This window comes from Capricornis sumatraensis, chromosome 6 (assembly GCF_032405125.1).
Source record: "Capricornis sumatraensis isolate serow.1 chromosome 6, serow.2, whole genome shotgun sequence".
Lineage (NCBI taxonomy): Eukaryota > Metazoa > Chordata > Mammalia > Artiodactyla > Bovidae > Capricornis > Capricornis sumatraensis.
In genome coordinates this window covers 13,740,404-13,763,097 of record NC_091074.1, presented here as the reverse complement: position 1 = coordinate 13,763,097, position 22,694 = coordinate 13,740,404, and the positions used below count along the sequence as shown (strand labels likewise).

The 22,694-nt window shown below is 47.0% G+C and overlaps 1 protein-coding gene across 4 annotated transcripts in view; it reads right to left on the bottom strand.

The window, feature by feature from the left end:
- GALNT7 (polypeptide N-acetylgalactosaminyltransferase 7) overlaps nucleotides 1–21,347 on the bottom strand; it is a 138,982-nt gene extending 117,635 nt beyond the window's left edge. For all 4 annotated transcript variants that reach the window (XM_068973943.1, XM_068973944.1, XM_068973945.1 and 1 more), the window contains exon 1: nucleotides 21,222–21,347. In XM_068973943.1, the coding sequence (XP_068830044.1) occupies nucleotides 21,222–21,347 (126 nt within the window). The remainder of the gene's footprint in view (nucleotides 1–21,221) is intronic.
- Between the last annotated feature and the right edge of the window lie 1,347 nt (nucleotides 21,348–22,694).

Here is a 22,694-nt window from a genome sequence, read left to right as displayed (position 1 = left end):
AAAAAATTATGGAAAAATAAATTATACTCTTGTACAAAAACATGCTTCATCTTTGATGGCTGTTTCTTATACACAAAGGTGAGGTCTGGGGAGAGACACGAGGTGGGAGCAACTTCCTGTCTGTGATCTGAGAGTCCTGCTCAGGAATCTCTAGCTTATACATATAATTCCCATGATAGTAATTCATGTGGGTTACAGCAGATTATTTCTGTACAGGTGCATGTTACTCGTAAATAATTTGTGTCTAAGTCACAGAAGCCCATTTGAGTTAGCTTAGCAAAATGGCATTTATTATAAGGAAGCAAGCAAATGTCATAGAACCTAATTTGCGGGAAGAATGGGTAGATCTCAGGGAAATGAGAAGGTTCTCAGGCAGAAGTAAAACTGTTTCCAGGGCCCATCCTTCTCTGAACACCCTTCACCTCTGCTTCTGGGAAGAAAGTCCATCTTATTCCTATCTCTGATGACTGGTTTCTTCACCAAGACTTCTAGGTTTTCTTCCCCAAACTTTGCCCTGTAAGTCAGTTCAGTTCAGTTGCTCAGTCATGTCCGACTCTTTGTGACCCCATGAATCACAGCACACCAGGCCTCCCTGTCCATCACCAACTCCCGGAGTTCACCCAAACTCATGTCCATCGAGTGGTGATGCCATCCAGCCATCTCATCCTCTGTCGTCCCTTTCTCCTGCCCCCAATCCCTTTGTTTTGGTCCACAAACTTCTAGAATCTAATGCCTGATGATCTGAGGTGGAGCTGATGTAATGGTAATAAAAATAAAGTGCACAATAAATGTATTGTGCTTGAACAATCCTGAAACCATCCTGCCAACCCTGTCTATAGAAAAACTATCAAACTGTTAAAATTGAGGACTGCCACTAAGTGACCTTGATGCTTAGAAAGCTGATCTTGGTGTCATGTCTACAAACCATCTCTAGAGAACAATGCCATGTGACTCAAAGGTCCCAGGACCAAGGCTGGGATTAATCTAGCTCAGATACGGCTGCTCCTATCAGCTGTGTCCGTGGGACAGGACCATGCCTTCCCCCATGGAGAGAGACAGACACCAGGCTGTGGCCTCAGGTCCGTCTGAGACAATGCTATCCAGAGGATGACATTAACCACGGGCATATACAGGAACATGGCATATACAGGCAGGTGCAACCTGATCCCTTCCCTAAACTTTAATTCTGCTGCCTTTCAAGGTGATGATGCTCACTCAAGAGCTCACCTGCACAGGCAGAAGTGACACTACCCCAGCCCACTCTGGCACCCCAGCCTTGGCAGCTGGGGCCACTGTCAATGTCTGGCGATTCTGAGACCCCTCAAGACAGGCCCCATGTGTGGAAGCTAGGAATTGTTCTGGGAGGGAAAACGAATATGAAGACAAGATGAGACAGCTTCAGCTTAAAGATTTAAGTAAAAAATAACAGGACACTTCTGCTTATGCAAATGAACATCTAGGCAAGAACAGGGCTAAAGGACAGAATCGTAATGGACGCAGCGGGAGGGAGAACACCTGTCAAACTCCAAATTCTGAACCAAGAAGATCCTCTTAAAGCCCAAACAAGAATGTTTCTAGGGCAACTGAATAAGGCTTCTTTGTAATACGAAGTAAACATAAGAACACATGCCATCTTAGTGTAGCAACTACTTCCTTCTCCTCCCAAATCTGCAGTTCCTACTTGCCCCCTTCCCCACCACCTGCACCCACAACTGCCCCCCAGCCTGCCAAAGTCCTTCCTCTGACGATGAGCCCCAAGGTGCATTCTCCTCCACAAGCTTCTCTTTTCCACTTTCCAGGTACAATTCACTCTATTTGAATCTTGTTGTTTAGTCACTAAGTCATGTCCAACTCTTTACACTCCCATGGACTGTGGCCTGACAGGCTCCTCTGTCCATGGGATTCTCCAGGCAAGAATACTGGAGTGGGTTGCCATTTCCTTCTCCACGCGATCTTCCCCACCCAGGGATCGAACCTGTGGCTCCTGCACTGGCAGGCAGATTCTTCACCACTGAGCCACCTGGGAAGCCCTCTATTTTAATACCTAAGGTGTAATATTAGTTTCTTCACATTCACCTGGTTCCACAAACTAGGCTGCTCCTTTCCCGGTGACGCAGCCTGCATCCTTACCAGCTTTGCTTCAAGACCAAAAACAATGCAAGACACTGACAAAGTCTAAGTGGCTTTTAGATGAGTCACATAAATAAAATAAAGTCAAGAAAGGCTCAAGGAAATGTATAAACAGTAGTTTCATAACAGGTTTCAAAAGGAAAGAAAGGGAAGCCCAAGCTGCTTCCTTAACTTGGAGGCTGTGAGGATGGAGGCGAGCTCTTTGTGGTCCTGGTGCGAGACAGGTGAAGAACCTGGGAAAAAAAGCCTGTTCCTGTCTCCTGGGGAAGATAAACCCACATCAGGACCAGCTCAGACCTGCTCTCTGAGTTCTCTCAGTGCTGCTGCTGCTGCTGCTAAGTCACTTCAGTCGTGTCCGACTCTGTGTGACCCCACAGACGGCAGCCTACCAGGCTCCCCCGTCCCTGGGATTCTCCAGGCCAGAACACTGGAGTGGGTTGCCATTTCCTTCTCCAACGCATGAAAGTAAAAAGTGGAAGTGAAGTCGCTCAGTCGTATCCAACTCTTAGCGACCCCATGGACTGCAGCCTACCAGGCTTCTCTGTCCATGGGATTTTCCAGGCAAGAGTACTGGAGTGGGGTGCCATAGGCTTCTCCGTCTCTGTGCTGCTGGGCTCAAAACCTTCAGGCATGCACTTTCCATACGAGGACTTTAGACCCAGCAAATACCGCACTGCTCATCCAACTACTGTCTCTCCACTCTAGCCCTCCTTCCTTTGACCCTGGCTTCAGGAACCCTCTCAACCTTTCTCCCTGGACTGTCTCCCCTTTAGGCTTTGCCAATGGGAGGCACGCAAGAGAGGCAGGGAGGCTGACAGGAGAGATTCCCTGTTTGCTTGCTGTCTTAGTGAAGGCCCTTCACCACAGCAGCATGGATGGTTCCAGAAGCTAGCATTTACCCCCCTCAGCCCCCACCCTCATTCAGCCTCATGACACTCTAGAGAGACAGGAGGCCAGGGCCCCCACCAGGCTGCCCCTGTGGTCTGAACCCAGAGATGCAGGCCCCCTGTGAGCTGCCACACTTCTGATAACCCCAGCTCTTCCTGTGGCCACTCCCCGCCTCAGGGGTGGGAGCTCTTCTTCGAACCACTCAGGTTTCTCAAGATTCCCCCTGTGTTTGGTCACTTCTCCACTGTGAGACCTACTGCTCAGTGCTGCTATGAGAACCTTTCGCTTACTCCTCTAGTGACCCATAACCCTTTCTGCATGGCTGACCACCTTCGCCAACCCTGAAAAGGCCAGACCTCCTCCACGTTTCTGACGTTTCTGATCAGACACAGAGAGGAGGGACTGTTCCAGTTAGCAGGAAAAAAAAAGACAACAGACCATTTCATCTATTAACAATCCAACAAACAACAGGTCAAGATTTTAATAACTCATAGTAACTCAACGTGACAGCAAACTTCCTGAAGGCTTGTGTTAAAAAGTGCTGCTTGGTGGGTGTCTAAGTAAAACCTTGTCCTGTTGATGCGAGCTCAGCAGACAAGCCTGAGAGTCTCAGAACCAACAGTTAATCAGGTGACACAAAAAGTAACAGATTTTAGGGACTTCCCTGGCGGTCCAGTGGTTAAGACTTTCCCTCCCAGCTCAGGGGAGGGTGGTTTCGATTCCTGGTAGTGGAGCTAAGATTCCCATATGCCTCCCAGCCAAAAACCCAGAACATAAACAACAGAAACAATATTGTTACCAAATTCAATAAAGACTTAAAAAAATGGCCCACATAAAAAAAAGTAACAGATTTTAAGTTTGGGTCAGGAGATTACCAGAGAAGGAAATGGCAACCCCCTCCAGTATTCTTGCCTGGAAAACCCCATGGACAGAGGAGCCTGGCAGGTTACAGTCCATGGGGTTCAAAAGAGTTGGACATGACTTAGTGACTAGATACCAGATACCAAAACCAAGATGATCTTTCCAGGGAAGGGGAAGTTAGGGAAGCCTAAATGTTGAGTGACAAGTGGCTTCTGACCTGTTTTACAACTTTATCATCAAAAAAAAAAAAGCACGTTATTATTCTGTGGCAAAGACCACTATTCCTCCCAATTTCCCTCCTCTTCTTCCATCTCATTAATTAGCTCCTAATCTCGCAGTTTCATCCAAGTTTGTGGCTATGTAGACTATAGATACATTCCCAGCATCCCCCAGAGTGAGGACACTCGAGCAGCGGGACGTAGCTGAAGGTGATGTTACAGATGGAGAAGCCACCCCTTTTGCGCCCATCCTTCCACCTGTGGGGAGGCAGACCACGAGTAAGCGACCGAGCAACAAGGCAGAAGGGGCACTGATGCCAACGATGTCATACAGGGCCAACCAAGAGTGGCTCGGTCAGTGTGGGTATTTACGTAGCTGGGAAAAGCCCTAACTTTTTAGACTTCTGTTACACTAGTCAAATCTGTATTTTGATATAAACCCCAAACATCTAAGCACCACCCTCACATTCACATGGAGCCAGGGGAGCCCTCCCTTTCCCCCGGGACAGCTGGGAAGATGTCAGGAGCCCTCTGTCTCAGGGACCTCCAGAGGCACTGTGCACACTGAACGGGCACTGAAAACGCTCAAGACGAATGATGCTAATTTTCCACACAGAACTTCCCTGGAGCAAAGGAAGAATATCTGCGACTACTGCAGGGAGTTTTCAAAATAAAAGGTGGCGCTTTGGGTGTGGACCTTATTAGACGCACATTTTAAAATTAGAAGCTTCAGTCAACCTTGCCTATGAAAACAAATATATCCACCAAATATTTATGATGTGGCTTTGATTTTCTGTGCTTGCAAAATATCTATAAAAGTATTTATTTGGTTTAGCGGACCTGCTTTGATTATTTTCATGATATGAAATTAGTTCCCAGGAACTGAAACATAACTTATATGCTGGACATCTAATTCTACATGAATAGAAATCTAATATGGGTCATACCTAAAACCATGTGTCTAACAATCCAAGTCAAAGAACTACTTGTGTTGGGATTCCCTGGATAAAGCAAATTCTTAAATATAAATACTCAGACTTATCGCGCTGCTGAAGCAATGGGGCAAGATGTAGGGCAAGCCAAGCAGGGTTGTTCTAAGAGACTTCCTTGAACTGGTCGCTAGGATTTTTCTGTAATTGTGAAGTATGTGCTGCATATGAGAATTTAACAACAGAACTGAAATCATGTTTGATGAATAATACAGCAGGATCAGAGAGCTGTCGGAGAGCAACACAGGAGCTCGCCAGAGTTTCCTAAGATGATCACGGGGTCCTCGGGTCTGAGGACCGAGGATGAAGTGCAGGCACCACCCACAGACAAGGAGTGTTTGTCACTGGAACAGAAGCTTCTAGAAGGGCACAGGCTTGTCTTCTCCAGCCAGTAAGACACAGCTGATGAGCAAGAGACCAAGTCATTATTATTTAGTTGCTCAGTCATGTCCGACTCTTTGGGACCTCATAGACTGTAGCCTGCCAGGCTCCTCTGTCCATGGGATTCTCCATGCAAGAATACTGGAGTGGGTTGCCATTTCCTTCTCCAGGGGATCTTCCTGACCCAGGGATTGAACCTGTGTCTCTTGAGTCTCCTGCATTGGCAGGTGGGTTCTTTACCACTGGTGCCACCTGGGAAGCCTTATGCAAGGACTAAACAGGCATAATTCTCATTTTTAAACATTCCTAGTATGGGGAACAATATTTGAGAAAAATCAGAAGTGGCGGAACTGAATCAGTAAAAAGAAGAATTAGTCTTTACAGCACAGAGACAACAGGACCAAGATCAGTAAAGTTAATGATGCATGTACTAAGCCTCATAATTAACCCCACGGTGGTGACTTCAAGTTGTTAACTCTCATTCATTACAGTGGAGGTTTAAAAGCTCAGACTGCTCAGGAACCACAGCTCAAAACTACGTGTGGACGGTGCCAGGGGAGAAAGTGCGGGAGACAGCGGGGTGCACACCCAGCATAGATCAGAGGCTTGTCCAGCTGTGTTCGCCTTCCAATCACTTCTGTGTTTCTCCATCTAACTGTTGGGTTAGCCAGGATGCACCCCAAATTAGTTAAACAGCAACGTTTATAAAGCATCTAAAAACTCAGAATCATAGCGATGCTTTTTTATTTTTTGGTAAGGGGCAGGTGGAAAAACAATCCTACAAATATGATTATACACAATGATGTCAGATCTGTGATTCCCAGCACACTGGCATTTCTTTTTTCTTCCTAATATCCTCTTTCCCATAAATCACCTCCATGCTAAAATGACCAGATGTTAAAAGATTAGCTTACAGAACTATATCTGAGAAACAATATATAAATTGAAACATTTCGACAGTAAAATTTTTAAAAAGGCAATCCACAAAGTAGTGCATATATGATCTACCCCTGTGCTGTGCTCAGTCACTTCAGTCGTGTCCAACTATTTGTGACCCCATGGACTGCAGCCCGTCAGCCACCTCTGTCCACGGGATTCTCCAGGCAAGAATATTGGAGTGGGTTGTCATGCCCTCCTCAAGGGGATCTTCCCCACCCAGGATAGGATCCAGGTCTCCTGAATTGCAGGCAGATTCTTTACCATCTGAGCCACCAGGGAAGCCCTGGATTATTGCAAAAACACGAAGCTGTTGAATCTTCTGACCCTAAACAGAGCTTTCTCCTGCTTGCCTGTTTATTCGACACATATTCTTTTTTGGGGAGGGGAAGCAGATTTTTTCTTTAATTTTAAAAAATTTATTTTTAATTGAAGGACAATTGCTTTATAGTATTATGTTGGTTTCTTCCATACATCAACACGAATCAGCCACAGGTATACATATGTCCCCTCCCTCTTGAACCTCTCACCCCTCTAGTTGTTACAGAGCCCTGGTTTGAGTTCCCTGAATCATACAACAAATTCCCACAGGCTCTCTATTTCACACATGGTAATGTATGTTTCCCTTCTACCCTCTCCATTTGTCCCACCCTCTCCTCTCCCCTTGTGTCCCTGCAACCCTCACCCCGCCCCATGCCGTGTCTACAAGTCTGTTCTCTATGGACAGATACGCTCTGATCAGAAGACAGGAGTCAGGCTTTGCGGTTACACCAGGAAATAAACCTCCCCACACCACAGACATGGCCTCCACTACCTCTTGGTAACTCATCTCAGAGAGCAATTCTAAGCTGAGTATGCCTGGGCTTCAGGTCTCTTCTGCTTGTGCCAAATAACCCAACACATTTCAATCCCTTACACTGGGACAGGAAGCATTTACGAAGGCTTATAAATCATTCAGCTGTAGTCCCTGTATTCTGAGACCCTCAGGGAAGTCTCTCAGTGAGTAACTGCAGTCATCCCAATCCTAAAGGATGCTAGCTTCCCCCTCTACCTGTCCCCCCAAAGTGAGCTTTCCCTACCTTTCTTTCTGGGGCTCATTTTCCTTCACTCCAGCATCTGGCATGGAGCAGCACTGGCCCCTAGATTTAAGAAATAAGTAAATCGAATACATATCTAAATGGAAGGCACTAGAAATAAATCCAGGACCAGACTTAATAAGGCGTTGCACATTTTCTGATCTTCCTTTTTTTTAACCCATAACGACTCTGACAAGTGGACTCATGCCTCATCATCTGATGAGAGATGGTGGGCATGGAGGGAAGTGGATTGAAACCTTCACTTGCAGGGTGTTAACACATTAAAGCATCACAGTATGGTTTTCTTTTTTTTTTTTTCAATAATGTTATCAAGTAATGTTGCATGTTCCACTTGGTAATTTTAATTTCATTTGGCTTTCATCACTGCATAAAGAGGCAGTTTTAAATGAAGCCCATGCCAACCAAGGAAAATCGGCAGTTCTTTGGCAGAAAGGAATCTCCTGCAAGAACAGTGAATCGCTCCTGTTCCTTCCGTTTCTGGTCAATAGGTCACAAGAGGCAACAACTTCTTAGAGCATCTTGTCAAGAAGCGAGGCATGTGAGAGCTGTGGGAAGAGGCTGCACAGCAGCAACAGAATGAGCAGAAAGGTGTAGAAAAGGGTTGTCTCTAAACTTAGAAATGAAATTTTAATTTTTCATTAGCACTGACTCATCACGAGAGTTTTGGGTATAACTGTGCAGGCTCGGTTATCTTAATTAAAAAGAACTGGGTATTTTCAGAAAATGTGATCTCTGTGTGTTAGAAAATTCTGAGTGAGCCTGCTGGACTTATCATTCAGAGGCAACATGCTGGGTGCCCAAATGGCAGGCTGGGGTTTTCTAGCTACTCTGTGGTCAAGAAAACATATGCCTGACATTTTTAACCTTGAAGGAATTATTCTCATATTCAGTACCCACTGGAACCCAGAAACACTGATCAACTTCTCCACAAATGTCTCAACCAAAGAAGGAAATCTTCTGTCCAAGGCAGGAAAACCTAGTTGAGTAAATTTATTTTCATGAAAAAGTGAAAGAAATAGTAGAAAAGGCATCATAATTCATTAGAAAATAAAAATAGTGAAAATGAATATATTACCCCTGCTGTTACCTTAAGTTTGCTTTTCTATAATATTAAAAATCTATTCCTCAACTGTCATGACAACGTCCTTTCAGGTACTGTCTGCGTTTTATCAGCCCTTTGAAGCCATAAATCACTACACAAGATATGTCTGCTTTCAGACACAAGTAGCTGGTATTTAAGCAAAAGAAGGAGATCCAAATCAGAATACAAGTTGCAATCCACTCTCTTTATCTTTGGGAAGTGATTTGTTTTTTGGGCAACATAGAACAAAGACTTTAGCACTGACTTTTCCTCTTCATGTTGCCAGTTAATTGAGCAGAGGTCGAGGATGATAGCTGCCTCTATGGAAACAGGCCTGTGCACTGCAAAACAGTGTACTGGACTCTGCTGTGGCTTTCTTCCCTTCAGGCCCAGGTACGGCTGGTACTCTTCCAGTGGCAGTAATTCATGGAAAGGAAAATGCAGCCAGGTTCATTACAGCCGTCCTCAGATTTCAAAGGGGATGATGAAGAAAGAATCTAAGAGCACCCGTGCGGAATCCACACGCTCCGGCCCACTCTTCAGGCCATGCCAGCGCTTCTCAAGCCGAGAGGCCGGGAGGACCTGAGGAAAGCAGGGCCTCTGGGGCTCCACCATCCTTGCAAGTTTGAGGTTGCTTTTCAAAGTTTTCAAGGTAAACAACTGTGTTTATGTGCCCTCTACTTTATTTATTTTATCAAAAGTCTTTTTTATTTTATATTGGAGTCTAGTTGATTAACAAGCTTATGTTAGTTTCAGGTGTAGAGCAAAATGACTCAGTTATACATACACAAGCATCTATTCTTTCTCAAGTTCTTTTCTCATTTAGGTTATTACAGATTACTGAGCAGAGTTCCCTGTGCTATACTATAGGTCCTTGTTGGTTATCCATTTTAAATATAGGAGTGTGCACATGGAAGGAAAGCTATGACAAACCTAGGCAATGATTTAAAAAGCAGAGACATCACTTTGCTGACAAAGATCCATATAGTCAAAGCTATGGCTTTTCCAGTAGTCATGTATGGATATGAGAGTTGGACCATAAAGAAGGCTGAGTCCCAAAGAAATGATGCTTTCAAACTGTGGTGCTAAAGAAGACTCTTGAGAGTCCCTTGGACAGTGAGGAGATCAAACCAGTCAATCCTAAAGGAAATCAACCCTGAATATTAGTTGGAAGGACTGATGCTGAAGCTGAAGTTCCAATAATTTGGCTACCTGATGCCAAGAGCCGACTTACTAGAAAAGACCCTGATGCTGGGAAAGATTGAAGGCAAAAGAAGAAGAGAGTAGCAGGGGATAAGATGGTTGGATAGCGTCACCAACTCAATGGACATTAGTTTGATCAAACTCTGGGAGGTAGTGAAGGACAGTGGAGCCTGACATGCTGCAGTCCATAGTGTCCTAAAGAGTCAGACACAACTTAAGAGACTGAACAACAGTGTGTACATGTCGACTCCAGCCACCCAATCTATCACTCCTCCTCCCCAGATCCTTACCTTTATTTTTTTTAACTTTTTATTTTGTATTGGGTATAGCTGATTAACCATGTTGTGATAGTTTCAGGCGAACAGTGAAGGAACTCAGTCGTACACATTCATGCATCCATTCTCCCCCAAACTCCCCTCCCATCCAGGCTGCCACACTTAACATTTATAGAAGTTATATGTGTCATGGTTTGGAGCTAAATGATAATTACGAAAAGAAGAGTACCTCAATTTCATACTGAAAATGTACTCCTTTAAAATACCAAGGTACCTGGAAGCCATTCTCTTTTATTAGTATATTTTTGGAATAGAGAATTTTAGAAAACTATTTGCTAAAAGTATTATTCTCTTGACCACCCACTAAGCTCCCTGGACTGTAAACAAATTTATTTTAATTGACCACCACAATGGAAACACTCTCCTGCAAACTTCTTTTATAAACACTGGATTTCGAATTCCTCAACTCCATCATGAAGAGCAAGTTAATGAAACTGCATGCCTGAATTTCCCCATTCTACCAAGTCTTTGCTTAAGCACTAAAATCTAATTATATATTTTACATGATCAAAATTTCCAATCTTGACAGTGATCATTTAGCTTAAAAAACTAAACCCTCTACAATAGTAGAAAAATCTGCATGTATAGTGAGATTTCAGTCTTTTCTATTCCATTATTCTAAAAAAGCACACTGTCCTCATTTGTTCTGTACCATATATGAGCTTATTTGCCAAAATATCGAAAGGATTTTTAAATTCATTTTAAACACCCTGGCAAGAGTTAGTAGATTTTTGAACATGGGGTCTTAAGCACTTTCTTTTACAGAAAAGATGTAAAATCCTACAGATTGTCAAGGTAAAAACACTAAGACTTACATGGGACACCATGAGACAAACTGCCAGATTAAATTTTAAGAAGCATAATGATCAAATTGTCTATAAGCTATGGTAAAATACTAAGTTTCATGATGAAATACTGGGAAAAGCGGGTTGGATTTAAATCATCCCAGGTAAACAGAATTAAAAGCTCTATCTAATAAGTCAAGAATTGCAGAAAATGTCTCATATAAGTTTTCAAATGGCTGTATAAAGTAGACCTTTGATTTTTCAGATACAAGAGCCATGACTAACCAACAACTCCCGTCCAATATAACCTATCACAGGGTAAAGCTTTCTAGGCAAACATTTTCCATCACAAGCATATTTTTCTTAGCAGCAATAAACAATCAAGCAAACAAAAATATCTTAATTAATTTAACCCCACTAGGTCTTTAAGTCATTTTTGAAATGTTTAGACAAGCGACTAATGAGCCATAAATCTAAAATAGCAGCGGAATCGCCGTTCCAACTTTCCATATCTGGACATCTTTACCCAGGTACCTTGGATATATTCTGGCAAAATGAGGCTCACATGACTCACTCAAGTACAGGGATCATTTTGGTTTCTTCTGGGGGGATAAAGGAGCTATTTTATAGAATAAGAGATATTAATAATATATATATATGAAATATTTGGGGCTCCCAGGTGGCTCAGTGGTAAAGAACCTGCCTGCCAATGCGGGAGACGTGGGTTTGATCCCTGGGTCAGGAATATCCCCTGGAGAAGGGAGTGGCAACCCACTTCAGTATTCTTGCCTAGAGAATCTCATGGACAAAGAAGCCTGGTGTGTTACAGTCCATAGCGTCGCACTGAATCGTATTTATAAAGACAAGAACTACAAATGCAAAAATGATGTGTAAGCTAGATAATCACTGAATGCGCAGTTTACTATTGAGCAGAGTAACATCCCTCCAAAGGATCAAATGTATTCTTAAACCCAGGGACCCAATAAAAGATTTAAAAAAAGAGAGATGAGGTCATCTTTGCTATACTATTCTCATGCAGAATGGCTCCCAACAGTATGTGATTTAATTTTAATTCATCCAGTTTAAAATATTCTTGGTAATAACATATTCCGACTGCTTGGCTTGGAAGCCTCTTAGCAGGCTCGTTGGTATTGATATAATGCTGTAGCTAATTGTACCTTCTAGATTTGGGAGACCGGGCCGTTCTGCGGCAATTCTACAAACCTAATTAGATAATGCAAAGTTAATTTTTTCCTCAAGTTTCGGTGTAGCGGTTCTTACACTCAGTGAGCTGGAACAGGCCTCCCTATTGGTGCGTTTAAATGCTTCTCAGGAGCCACTCTTTAAAACTCTCCGAAGGCCAGGGAGCCCAGGAGGGAATTTATAATGGTGCAGAAATGAGAATGTTTCTCATTTTGAAATATTCAGGATCTTGGCAAATGAAGCAACTGCAAGTTAGTTCTCCCCTCTCCAGAAAAGACTGAAGGAAGCCTTGGGTAATTGCAGTTCAGCATGTCTTAGCGCTGCTTTAGGGATCACGGGACTGAACCAGAATTAAACTGTAGACCTCATCTCATAAAACTAGCACTACTGAAACTCTGAGCACACAGTTTTGTTATTGTTTCTTCCTTTGGTTACACATCAGCCAAATTAATGTATTATTAAAAACATTATTAAAAATTGCCTAATAGCCTCAATATAAAATTCCTTTCCTTCCCAATTCCAAATATTAAAATGTTGTTTCAGCCACTGCTTTACAAGTTACTGGATTTCAGATTAAAAGACTGCTCCAAATGCCTAATACGTATTATCATCATATTTTAATATAATGTATATACATAGTATATATTATCAAAATTACATAACTGCGGTTCAGCGTAACATGTATGTACGTATGTGTCTATGTCTACACATGGGTCGGGGGTGGGGTGGGGGGCAGTGTGGAGAGGCACCTAATTAAGGCAGAAGAGAGATAACCCCACTTCCCAGGTGGCTCAGACAGGAAAGAACCTGCCTGCCAATGCAGGAGACACAGGTTCGATCCCTGGATCGGGAAGATACCCAGGAGAAGGAAATGGCAACCCATTCCAGCACTGTGCCCTGGAGAACTCCATGGACAGTATTCTTGCCTGGCAGGCTACAGTCCTTGGGGTTGCAAAGAGTTGGACAGGACTTTGTGACAAAACAACCAACCTACCTCATTTGTGGGCAGTCCCTCTCCGGTAGTCACACTTCTCCAGTAAAACCCTCCTCTCTGATTTGATCTGTCCTTTTCCCCTGGAAGGTGAGTGTTCCCTGCTTGAATGTTTCTCCTGAGCCAGTGTACCTGGGCATCCTGTTAACTGAATGCGCCACAGGCCCTCCTCACCCCAGGGGCCAGCAACCGGTGCAGGCCCCGGGGGCTCTTGCATCCTTTGTTCTCCTCAGCAGTTCTGGTTGAGAAACACTCTTCAGGTCATCCTACTTCTGTCTATAGCACTGATTCCCACTCTGGGCTCCGTAAAACCTGCAGACGCCCCAACTCCACTGACCTGGAATCACTTTAGGCCCAAAATGCACAAATGTTTTATCTTCAGCCCCCAGTTCTACTCATCCTCTGGACCACAACTTTGCAGTCTTTGCAAAGACTCATCTTCTAGACCAGACTTTCAAAAATCCAATCCCTAGACTAGCAGCTTCACCTGGGAACTAGTTACCGTTGCAAATTCTCCGCCCCACCCCGGACCTCCCGAATCAGAAAGTCTGGGCAGAAGGCCAGATGACCTGGGTTCTGACACACCCTATGGGCAATTCTGATGCCTGTTCAAGGCTGAGAACTGCTTCAGAAGGTTTGATCCTTTGGGGGAACCAGCATCCGATCCCCACCACCTCGTCCAGCAAGCGCAGCTCCTGTTCCCACCAGCCACACTGGTAATTCTATCGTCATCACCTTCCTCCCCACGCACTCGTTTTCCTGGCCCCCTCCTGTTTAGGGCTTGGCAAGAGCCACAGAGATAGTTCTCTCCTCACTGAAATCCGGCCTCGGCACTGTTCCCAGATCACCCTGTGGAGCCAGCTCGGAATGTTCAGTATTCAGTGTTTCGGGCTCGGACTCTGTTTCTCTCTCCAGGTTCTCTTCCAGGCGCCTGTCCCCAGGGTCTGCAGGGATCCTTTCTGCTTCTGCATGCCCATTCTCTATCCCCGTGCACTTGACCTCCAACCCTCCCTCCCAGGGACCTGCTGTCTGACCACCTGCCAGTCCACCCTAGGCTGGATGCTGCCTCCCTGAGACCTGGGACCCAGCAGCTACTGCAACCCTCCTTTCACCCTCTGCTACTGTTACCTGTGCATCTGGCCCACAGACTTGACAATCTAGGACCACGTGTAGCACGATGACCACATAATTCATCATCTGACCCAGAGCGTCCCTGAGGACATCTGGACTCCTATCAAGTGCTGCCTGCCCTCCAGACGCACTCGTCACCACCACGCGGGCCTTTTGTCTCCTTCTCATGCATTCTGGCCTCTTCCACCCTCAGAGCGGCCCTGCCTGTCCCCTGGGCCAGCCGGGCTCTGCCCAGAGTTGCAGCCAGGCATCAGCGACCATCACCCCTGCCGTCTCCTCACCCCCACTCAGCCTGCACCACCTCACATGCTTCTCTCCATCTGAAATGAGCGCTCCAGTATCTGTGGCCCCCTCCAGCACAGCACACGGGAGCTCATCTGTGTTGTTAAAATCTGCAGGGGGTGGGGGGGGGGAGTGAGGGGAGGGGAAAGGGTTAGAGGGCACACCTGGTCAGGACGCCTGAGAATGACTGTGTACATGACCTTGGGCAGGGTTCATGGCTCTGGAACTCAGCGGCCTCCCTTTTACAGTGAGGATTACATGAGACTGCGCTAGAGGGTTATTACTACAATTAACATCACACAGGACTGACTGTGTTATCTGTCATCACCACGCATTTTACTGCTTTAGAGAATCACCAATGACCAGGGCACACGACGGTACTGAGGAGACAAGAGTTTGAATCTTCTAATCAGGGAGTCAGCAGCAGAATGTCACCACGCCCCAACTCCACCTTGGAGGCTTCCAAAATGCTGCTCTTCCTGCTCCACCAGTAACACCCCAACCTGGTTCCTTAGCCTCCCATGCAGCGCCTTCAGAATGTGGCCCAGACTCTTCTAATCTTAGGCTCCGCCACTTGTCATGAGTAAATCCAGCCTCCATTTGGTCTCACCAGATTCCTTGCGTCCAGAACACTCTTCCCTGTGCAAACCCCACTGTGTGCCAGGTGGAGCTGAACACTGGGCTCTGGCCTCCGAGCACCCACCTCCTGCAGCTGTGGTGGGACCTCTGGGTGGGGGTGACACCCCCCTGTGGGTGCGAGAGGGGACGGAGCCTGTGTCCAGGACACCCCTACGTCTCCAGCGCCCAGCCGGGTGCCTCAGGGGTCCTCCATTCACTATTTAGAGTAGATGGAAGGCTGGAGGTTGGGAGGTATGGTAAAAAGGAGTGATTCATGAATGAAAAGAAAACTGCTATTTTTTAGACAAATACCTTCTGTGTGGTCATTGGATCAAGACCTGAGTAACATCTTTACTACGTCAAAAGCTTTCCACGTCCTCTATGGCACCGAGTCTCTGATGCCTGGAGCGATGCCTGGCGCTGAGTAAATGCTCGGTGGGTATGTGACACTTCTCCTGGGGGAGTGACTGCCGTGTTTACAGCGCAAATACTCTCCCAGCTCTGACGTTGTTAATATACCTTCTACCCTTTCACCCTTCCCTCTTCCACCTTACAGAACCTAAATATAAAAGCATTCCTGAGATTCCCTGGTGGTCCAGTGGCTAAGACTTTGAGCTCCCAATGCAGGGGACCAGGGTTCCATCCCTGGTCAGAGAACTAGATCCCACATACTGCAATTAAGACCTGACGGAACCAAAAAAAAAAAAAAAAAATCATTCCTTTCATAGCTTCACGCTGTGTCCATTCTACTCTAGAGAAATTTCAAATTCTTGATTTCACTAGTTTTATTCTTCTGTCAGATTGTGCATTCGTTCTTCAGGGATGAAAATTAGAATCCAAAATACGAACAAAGACAACAACTGAGGTTGAATAATCCCAAGCCGGTTCCAATGTTCGAGAGCTGTTCAAATCTTGCTGACCAAGCTTTTTTTTTTTTTTTTTTAATAACTCAAGTTGGAAATTACAAATGTTTACAAATGGCCCAAGCTCAGAACTCTGACGTTCATTAATGCATTACTATCTCTCATCTCTAATTTACTATTAACTGATCTAATGCAGTCTTTACCAGAACCAAACTGAAGCCAGTACCTTATCTCCCTTTTCAGGCAGCTGGTCCCATCACAAAATAGTTTCCCAAATTCTATTTCCACACTTTCTTTACTAGTAACTGTGCACTCCCTGAATGGCTGTTCTAAGCCTTTCCCACCTGCTAAGGAGACGTCCTATGACTGCTCCCAGAGTGAGGTGTCCTTACACAGACACCGGAGTAAGGAAGGGAAGGAACCAAGGCCGTGTGGGTGCTCGAGTCTCTTCTTCAACTAGGATGTGATCCCTTTAGAGCAGAGCTTTTCCTTGAGGCCGTCTTGGTGCTCTCAGTGGGGTCTGGAGCAGGGGCTGGCGGCGTGTCCCAGAAATTAGAATTGTATTTTGGGTATTCATCCCTGAAGAATGAAGGTACAATCCGACAGAGGAAGAAAAGTAATGAAATCAAGAATGTGAAAGTTCTAGAGCTGAATGGACACAGCCTGAGGCTGTGAGAGGAATGCTTTTATAGTCAGGGTCTGTATAGTGGAAGAGGGAAGGTGAGGCAGTAGAATGTATTAATAGCATGGACAGAGTTCTGTGAGAACTGTACTCAGGGCAGTCACTCCCTCCACAGATGTGTCAAATACCCACGGAGCATTTGTGAAGCCCAACCACCGCTCTAACAGGACTGATGTCTGCCCTTCCACCACCGGATGGAAAATACTTCCACAGAATCGACAGACACAGAAATTCTTAGGGATGTCTGCAGTTCCAGGGCACCCAGCCCTGCAGGGGAGAGACGTGGATGAATGCTGCAGCACCGTGGAAGGGGAAGGAGAAATTCCACGAGCAGGAAACGTGAGTCCTGCCTCTCAAAGACTCAGTGCTTCACAGGCACCTTTAAGAAATGCGACAGCTTCAGAGTCTCAACCCAGGAGAATGCATGTGTACACAAAACTGCATTAATTTCAGGAAGCCTGTAGAACCCAAATTTCTTAGACTTGGCAACATGGGAGGTTTTCATTGCAGGAGTGGGAGAGGACAGCAAAACAGAGAGTGAAAGCCAGAATCGGGGCATTTCACATGGGCAACTGAAATAAACAGTGACCTCTTCTGATGCTACACTTCTGCTAAGTGACAGCTCCATCCCTAATAAATGAGCTTTTGTTTGAAATAAAATATCATGGTCAAGGGCAGAATTTTTCTGGTTGCAGCTGATCACAGCTGAGATAAAAGGCTTTGCTAGGGTAGAACCTGACCAACTGGGTAGTCAATTCAGTCACAGCCTCATTAACCAAGGCTCCTTTCCACTGGACTCAGTTTATCACATAAAACCTCTCCATCTAGCAACAGTTCTTCAATGAGTCCTACTCTGCACGCCCTGAACCTAATGGCATTAACAGTCTGACTTCAGCAACACTGGTACACACTGAGAACCACCAGTTCACACGCAGCTTCTCACCAGCCCTGAATTTGTTATAGGAGAAGCACAGAAGGTCTTTCAACATCTCCATTTCAGACCTTTATTTTTGGAGGCTAATGATTCCACTCAGGGCTGGAACCTTGGAGAAATGGTCTAGGAGATACTGCAATTTATTTAATTAAAGGAACTGTCTACACTTTAGAAGTGCTAAACAGATGGTTGTAGTACAAACTGACCTTAAAATATTCTGAGAACAAAGCTTAAAAAGATAAGCCTTCACATTAGAACTGCAAACTGTAACATTGGAATGTACAGATTTTGGTCTTCAGACCCTTCCATGCAATAAACAACCTGTCACTTTCCTATCACTTACTGGGTGCCTCTGGTCACCTTCCTTCTCCTTCACTCCCATGTGCAAACACCTAGTCCTGGTGCCTCTGCATCTCCATTGAATAGCTCTTGAATTAACTGACTTTTCTCCCCTTCCCCTGTCACTCTGCCAATTCCATCATCACATCCCACCCGGGCTATTATAACCTCCAACAGGAATTCCCATCTGCTCCTGCTCTAAACCAGTACTGCCAGAGTGATCTCTTCAAAGCACAAATCTGATCGTGTCTCTCCTCTATATAAAAATCCTTCCACGAGCTTCATCTTTGGAGTTGATGACTGCTCTAAAGACCTGATCCCTGGCCTGGCCTCTCTGCACCCTCACTCTTCATGTCCTAACTGTTGTTGTTCAGTCGCTCAGTCATGCCTGACTCGTGACCCCATGAACTGCAGCACTTCATGCTCCTCTGTCCTTCACTATCTCCTGGAATTTGCTCAAATTGCTGTCCATTGAATTGGTGATGCCTCCAACCATTTCATCCTATTGCCCACTTCTCCTCCTGCCTTCAATCTTTCCCAGCATCACTGTCTTTTCCAATGAGTCGGCTCTCTGCATCAGGTGGCCAAAGTAATGTTCTAACTCCACTGGTCTTATTCTACTTCCTCAGATCGCCATGCTACCTCCTACCTCAAAACCTCTGCACATACTCCTCCCTCTCAGGCCTGCCCCCCTTCCACTCCCAGACCAACAGTGACTCTTCTTCAGATCCTCAGACTCTAACTCAAAGCCCATTTCTTCAGATAAGGCTTTCATGCCCAAGCATCACCATTTTGTTACCCGCTGTGGGTTTTTTTTTTTCCACAGCATGTGGCACAGTTTTTATTTATAGGTCTGTAAAGTCTTGATTAATGTGATTTTTGACCCAGTAGCCTACATGATTCAAAAGTTTAGGGGCAAGGAGTATTTCCTTAACAAGTAGCACCAGGACATAGAGGTACTCAAAAATGTTTGTTGAATAAATGAAAACTTATCCAGCAGAGTATGATTTGAATGGTTAAGATCATGTTTCACATCATTCACATCAGAGAAACAGCAAGAGGCCCAGAGATGAGAAAGTGAACGGAAATGTGTTTCTGTTGTCTTGACCATAGGTGACCTGTTTTGCTGGGCAGATCTAATGGAGGAAGTAGTCCAGGGGAAAAAGCACCCGGCTGCAGCAGAGTTTTGTGCCTGGAACTCTGAAAGATTAAGGCAGGAAGCTACATGGGGTGAACCTGCCAGGAGCAGCTTGCTCGAGTAGAGGCAGAATTTGTCTTTGGTAAATGGGATTATTCCAGACTATCTCAGGTCATTTATCAGAATCCAGAAAGCCCTATAAATGGACCAGCATTAAGGAGAGGCAGATGTTTCACCATGGGTGGAGAATGTGTAATCATAAACTAAAAGACCAGAAGGGGGAAGGGAAACTCAGGAGTCTTCCCTAAGTGAGATGACCTTGGACAGCTGCATCTCAGAAGCTCTTAGCTTAGTTTTTATTAAAAGGGAGCAGTAGTACCTTATTTGCACTTTTACGACTTAGCCACTGTATCTTCAACTGCTTAGTTAATATTTACCTGCAAACTTAATAAAGACGTTTGGCTCTCCAGATACATAAGGCAATCTTCTTAATCGTTTGAAAGTCTTACAAAGCTAGTTTTGGCAAAGCTAGTTTCTGTCTTTGTCAAATGACAGAAATTATCACTGGATCCACCGACAAGCTATATTCAATAAGCTGGACCAAAAATTAAGTTATAATCACCTCCTATAGCTATTAAATGAGCTCGTGACCCAGTCCCTGTATTAGCAGTAATAAAAACATTTCAGCATTTCAGGACCTTGGTGCTGACACTCCATCACCCCTTTGAAAGATTTTGTCATCTGAACTACAGGACATTCTGAATATGGCTAATTCTGTCACTCTTTCCTCAGTTTCTCCCCCAGGAAATGGTGTTTAAACGTCTCCAGCTCTGTGAAAGGCCATCTGCGATCACAAATACTTTCAAACAACTGCAGTATTCGGTAGCCTTTGGTAAGTCATTTTGAAAGCAAAATCATAAAGAGGTCACCATCACTCCACGAGAGCTGAGGGGGCTTAAAACCACAAACACATTCAAAAGGAAAGATGGGTACTTTTTATTATCCTTAATTTAAATGACTTCAAGGGAAACCCCCCACCCCACCCCTCCAAGATGTTAGAGAGATCCCAGTGCCATTAAGCCTTCAAATAGACGCTACAACTTTAGAGTACATCTCAAGAGTAAATCTAACTCCAACACAGGGGCAGGAGCTGATAAGGAAATCTCTTCCTACGATTCTTAGTGTTGAAAGGATGCCTGCTCACTCAACTTCCAGACGCTAACTTTCCAGAAGCAAAGTTAATAAAGGCGACCCCTTGGATGCAATGCAGATGCTGTTTGAAGCAGGCGCTGGAAGCGGCACGTCTCCCAGCCCACCCCACCGTCGGCCCCCCGCCCCGCCCCGCCCCGCCGCGGCCTGGTCGCCCCCAGCCCTCGGGAAGGAGGGGCGCGGCCGCGTCATTGGTCACCCACGTCCCGGGGCGCCGATGGAGCACCACCGCCGGGGAATGTCGGGCGGCGGACAGCGCGTCCGGAGCCCCTCGGCTCAAGTTAGTTTGGGCGCTCGTCCGGAGCCTGGGGAGGGGCGGGGAAAGGAGTGTTCCGGCCCGACGGGGCGGCCGGGGGAGGGGCTGCGGGATGGGGGTTCCGGGGGTGGGCGAGGGAGGCCGGTCCCAGGCGAGGCCTCGGCCGCTCCTCGCCGGTCTCGGCGCCGGAGCCTAGGGGGCGGCGCTCTTCTCGGGGCCGGGGGCGGGGCCGCGCGCTCCCATCCCGGCGGACGGTGGGGGCGCCGAGGGCCGAGCAGCCGGAGGGCGCCCGAGACGCCCGGGGGCGTTGGCGGCCGGACCCCGGGGCCTGGGCCGCACCCGGCGGTGGCGGCGGCCGCGGCCCCCTCGCCTCCGTCAGGCCTGCGCGCGCCACAGGCCGCAGCCCGGACCAGCCCCGCGTCCCCGGCCGCCGCCGCGGCGGTGCCGGCCCGGCCCTCCTCCGCTCCCGCCCGCGGTCCCCGCGCGGAGGGCGGCCGCCGAGCCTCCGCCGCAGCGTGGGGCGGAGAGGCGGGGGCCGGGCTCGGGGGGCCCCCACCCGCCGCGCCACCTGCGGAGCCCGCGCGCGACCCACCGCCCCCGCTCCCGCCAAGCGCGCGAACAAAACAAGTTGCAGGTCGCCGCCGCCGGAGGGGGGCGGGCGGGTCACTCACCCTCATCCTGCTCAGCGGGCTCGGCTCGTCCGGCCGCGGGGACAGGGAGGACCAGAGGACCACCAGCCCCAGGAAGCTGCCCACCACCAGCAAACTGCGTAAGAGGAGCCCGATCTTCAGCCTCATCTTCCTCCGGCGGCGAGAGGCGCACAGCCCGGCGCAGCCGCCGCCGCCACCGCTCTCCCCTCCCCTCCCCTCTCCTCCCCTCCCTCCTTCCCCCTCCGCGCTCGCCGCCTCCGCCCGCCCCCGCCGCCCGGCGGCCGCCCTCCCAGCCGCCGATCCGGAACTCCCCTCGCCGGACGGGCCGCCCCTCCCCGCCCTCCCTCCCCGCCGCCGGGTCTGCAGTCCCTGCTCCGCCGCTGTCCGCTCGACCCCTCCGGGTCCTGCTACCTCGCGGCTGACTAACTTACGCTTTTCCCCAGGGCTGTCCTCAGCCTCGGCCCCAACCGCTCAGCACTTAAAAGCTGCCCGGGTCTCCCAACTTTTATTGTCCATTGGGGCCGTAACTCCGGCCTTAACGCCTGTCCCCCCCAGCCCCGCGTTTCCCCAGCCCCCGCCGCGGGGCTGGCAGGAAGGGAACCAGGAAGTCGGGGCTGCAGCTGCTGCCGCAGCTCCACGTGGCTGATTTATCGCCGGGAGGATTTTTTTTTTTTTTTCTTATTGATCGTTCTAGCTTCTTCACACGGCTCCTCAAGGAGGTGGATTTGTAACCGCCCGGTGTGATGTGCAAATATCTCCGGACCGCAGAAGCTCTCTTGGAAAGCAGACGTGTCGTACGTCGTCGCCCTGTCTAGAGCTAATTAGAAGAAAGCCAACCTGGTGCTAAATCAGCAATACCTTGTTCAAGGGCTCAGTTTTATATATCCCCAGGACCGAGGATTTGGGGGTAGGGGGAAGGGCTTAAAAACAATACTTCACCCTCATCGCCTCCTAATTCAGTCCCGATTTTTGCCACTCATGGAGGTTCCTTGATTTGTGTTTTTTAAAAGCCTTTCTGCCTGAAACTTACATTACCCAGGAAGGGATATTGGCAAATGTTTACTCATATACCCCACCCAGAGGAAATAATTTTTGTGCCCCCTGTCTTCCAATAAAGATGTCAGTCAAGTCGCCTCACCGCACTGCCGAATGCACATGATTATGATATCCGTGTGAGATAGCCTAATTGCCTAATGCAAGCTGAGCAGTTTGTTTGATACCTTAGCCTAAGTTTGGGGATGGTAAAGATGGATCCTTCTTCCTGTGAATAAAATTGTCTCTTACCTGCAGGTACTTTAAAACAAGTATTTTTAAAACAAGGTTGTTTAAATCTCTAGAATGACATAGAGAATTTGAATCATCAGGCTAGATAAGGAATTTGACCAGACCAACTCCATATGCTTCATGACTTGGGTTACAGTACCTAGTACATTGGGGAATTCCATAGATGCCCTCATGTCAGAATTTCCACACAATATTTGCACTGAACAACAG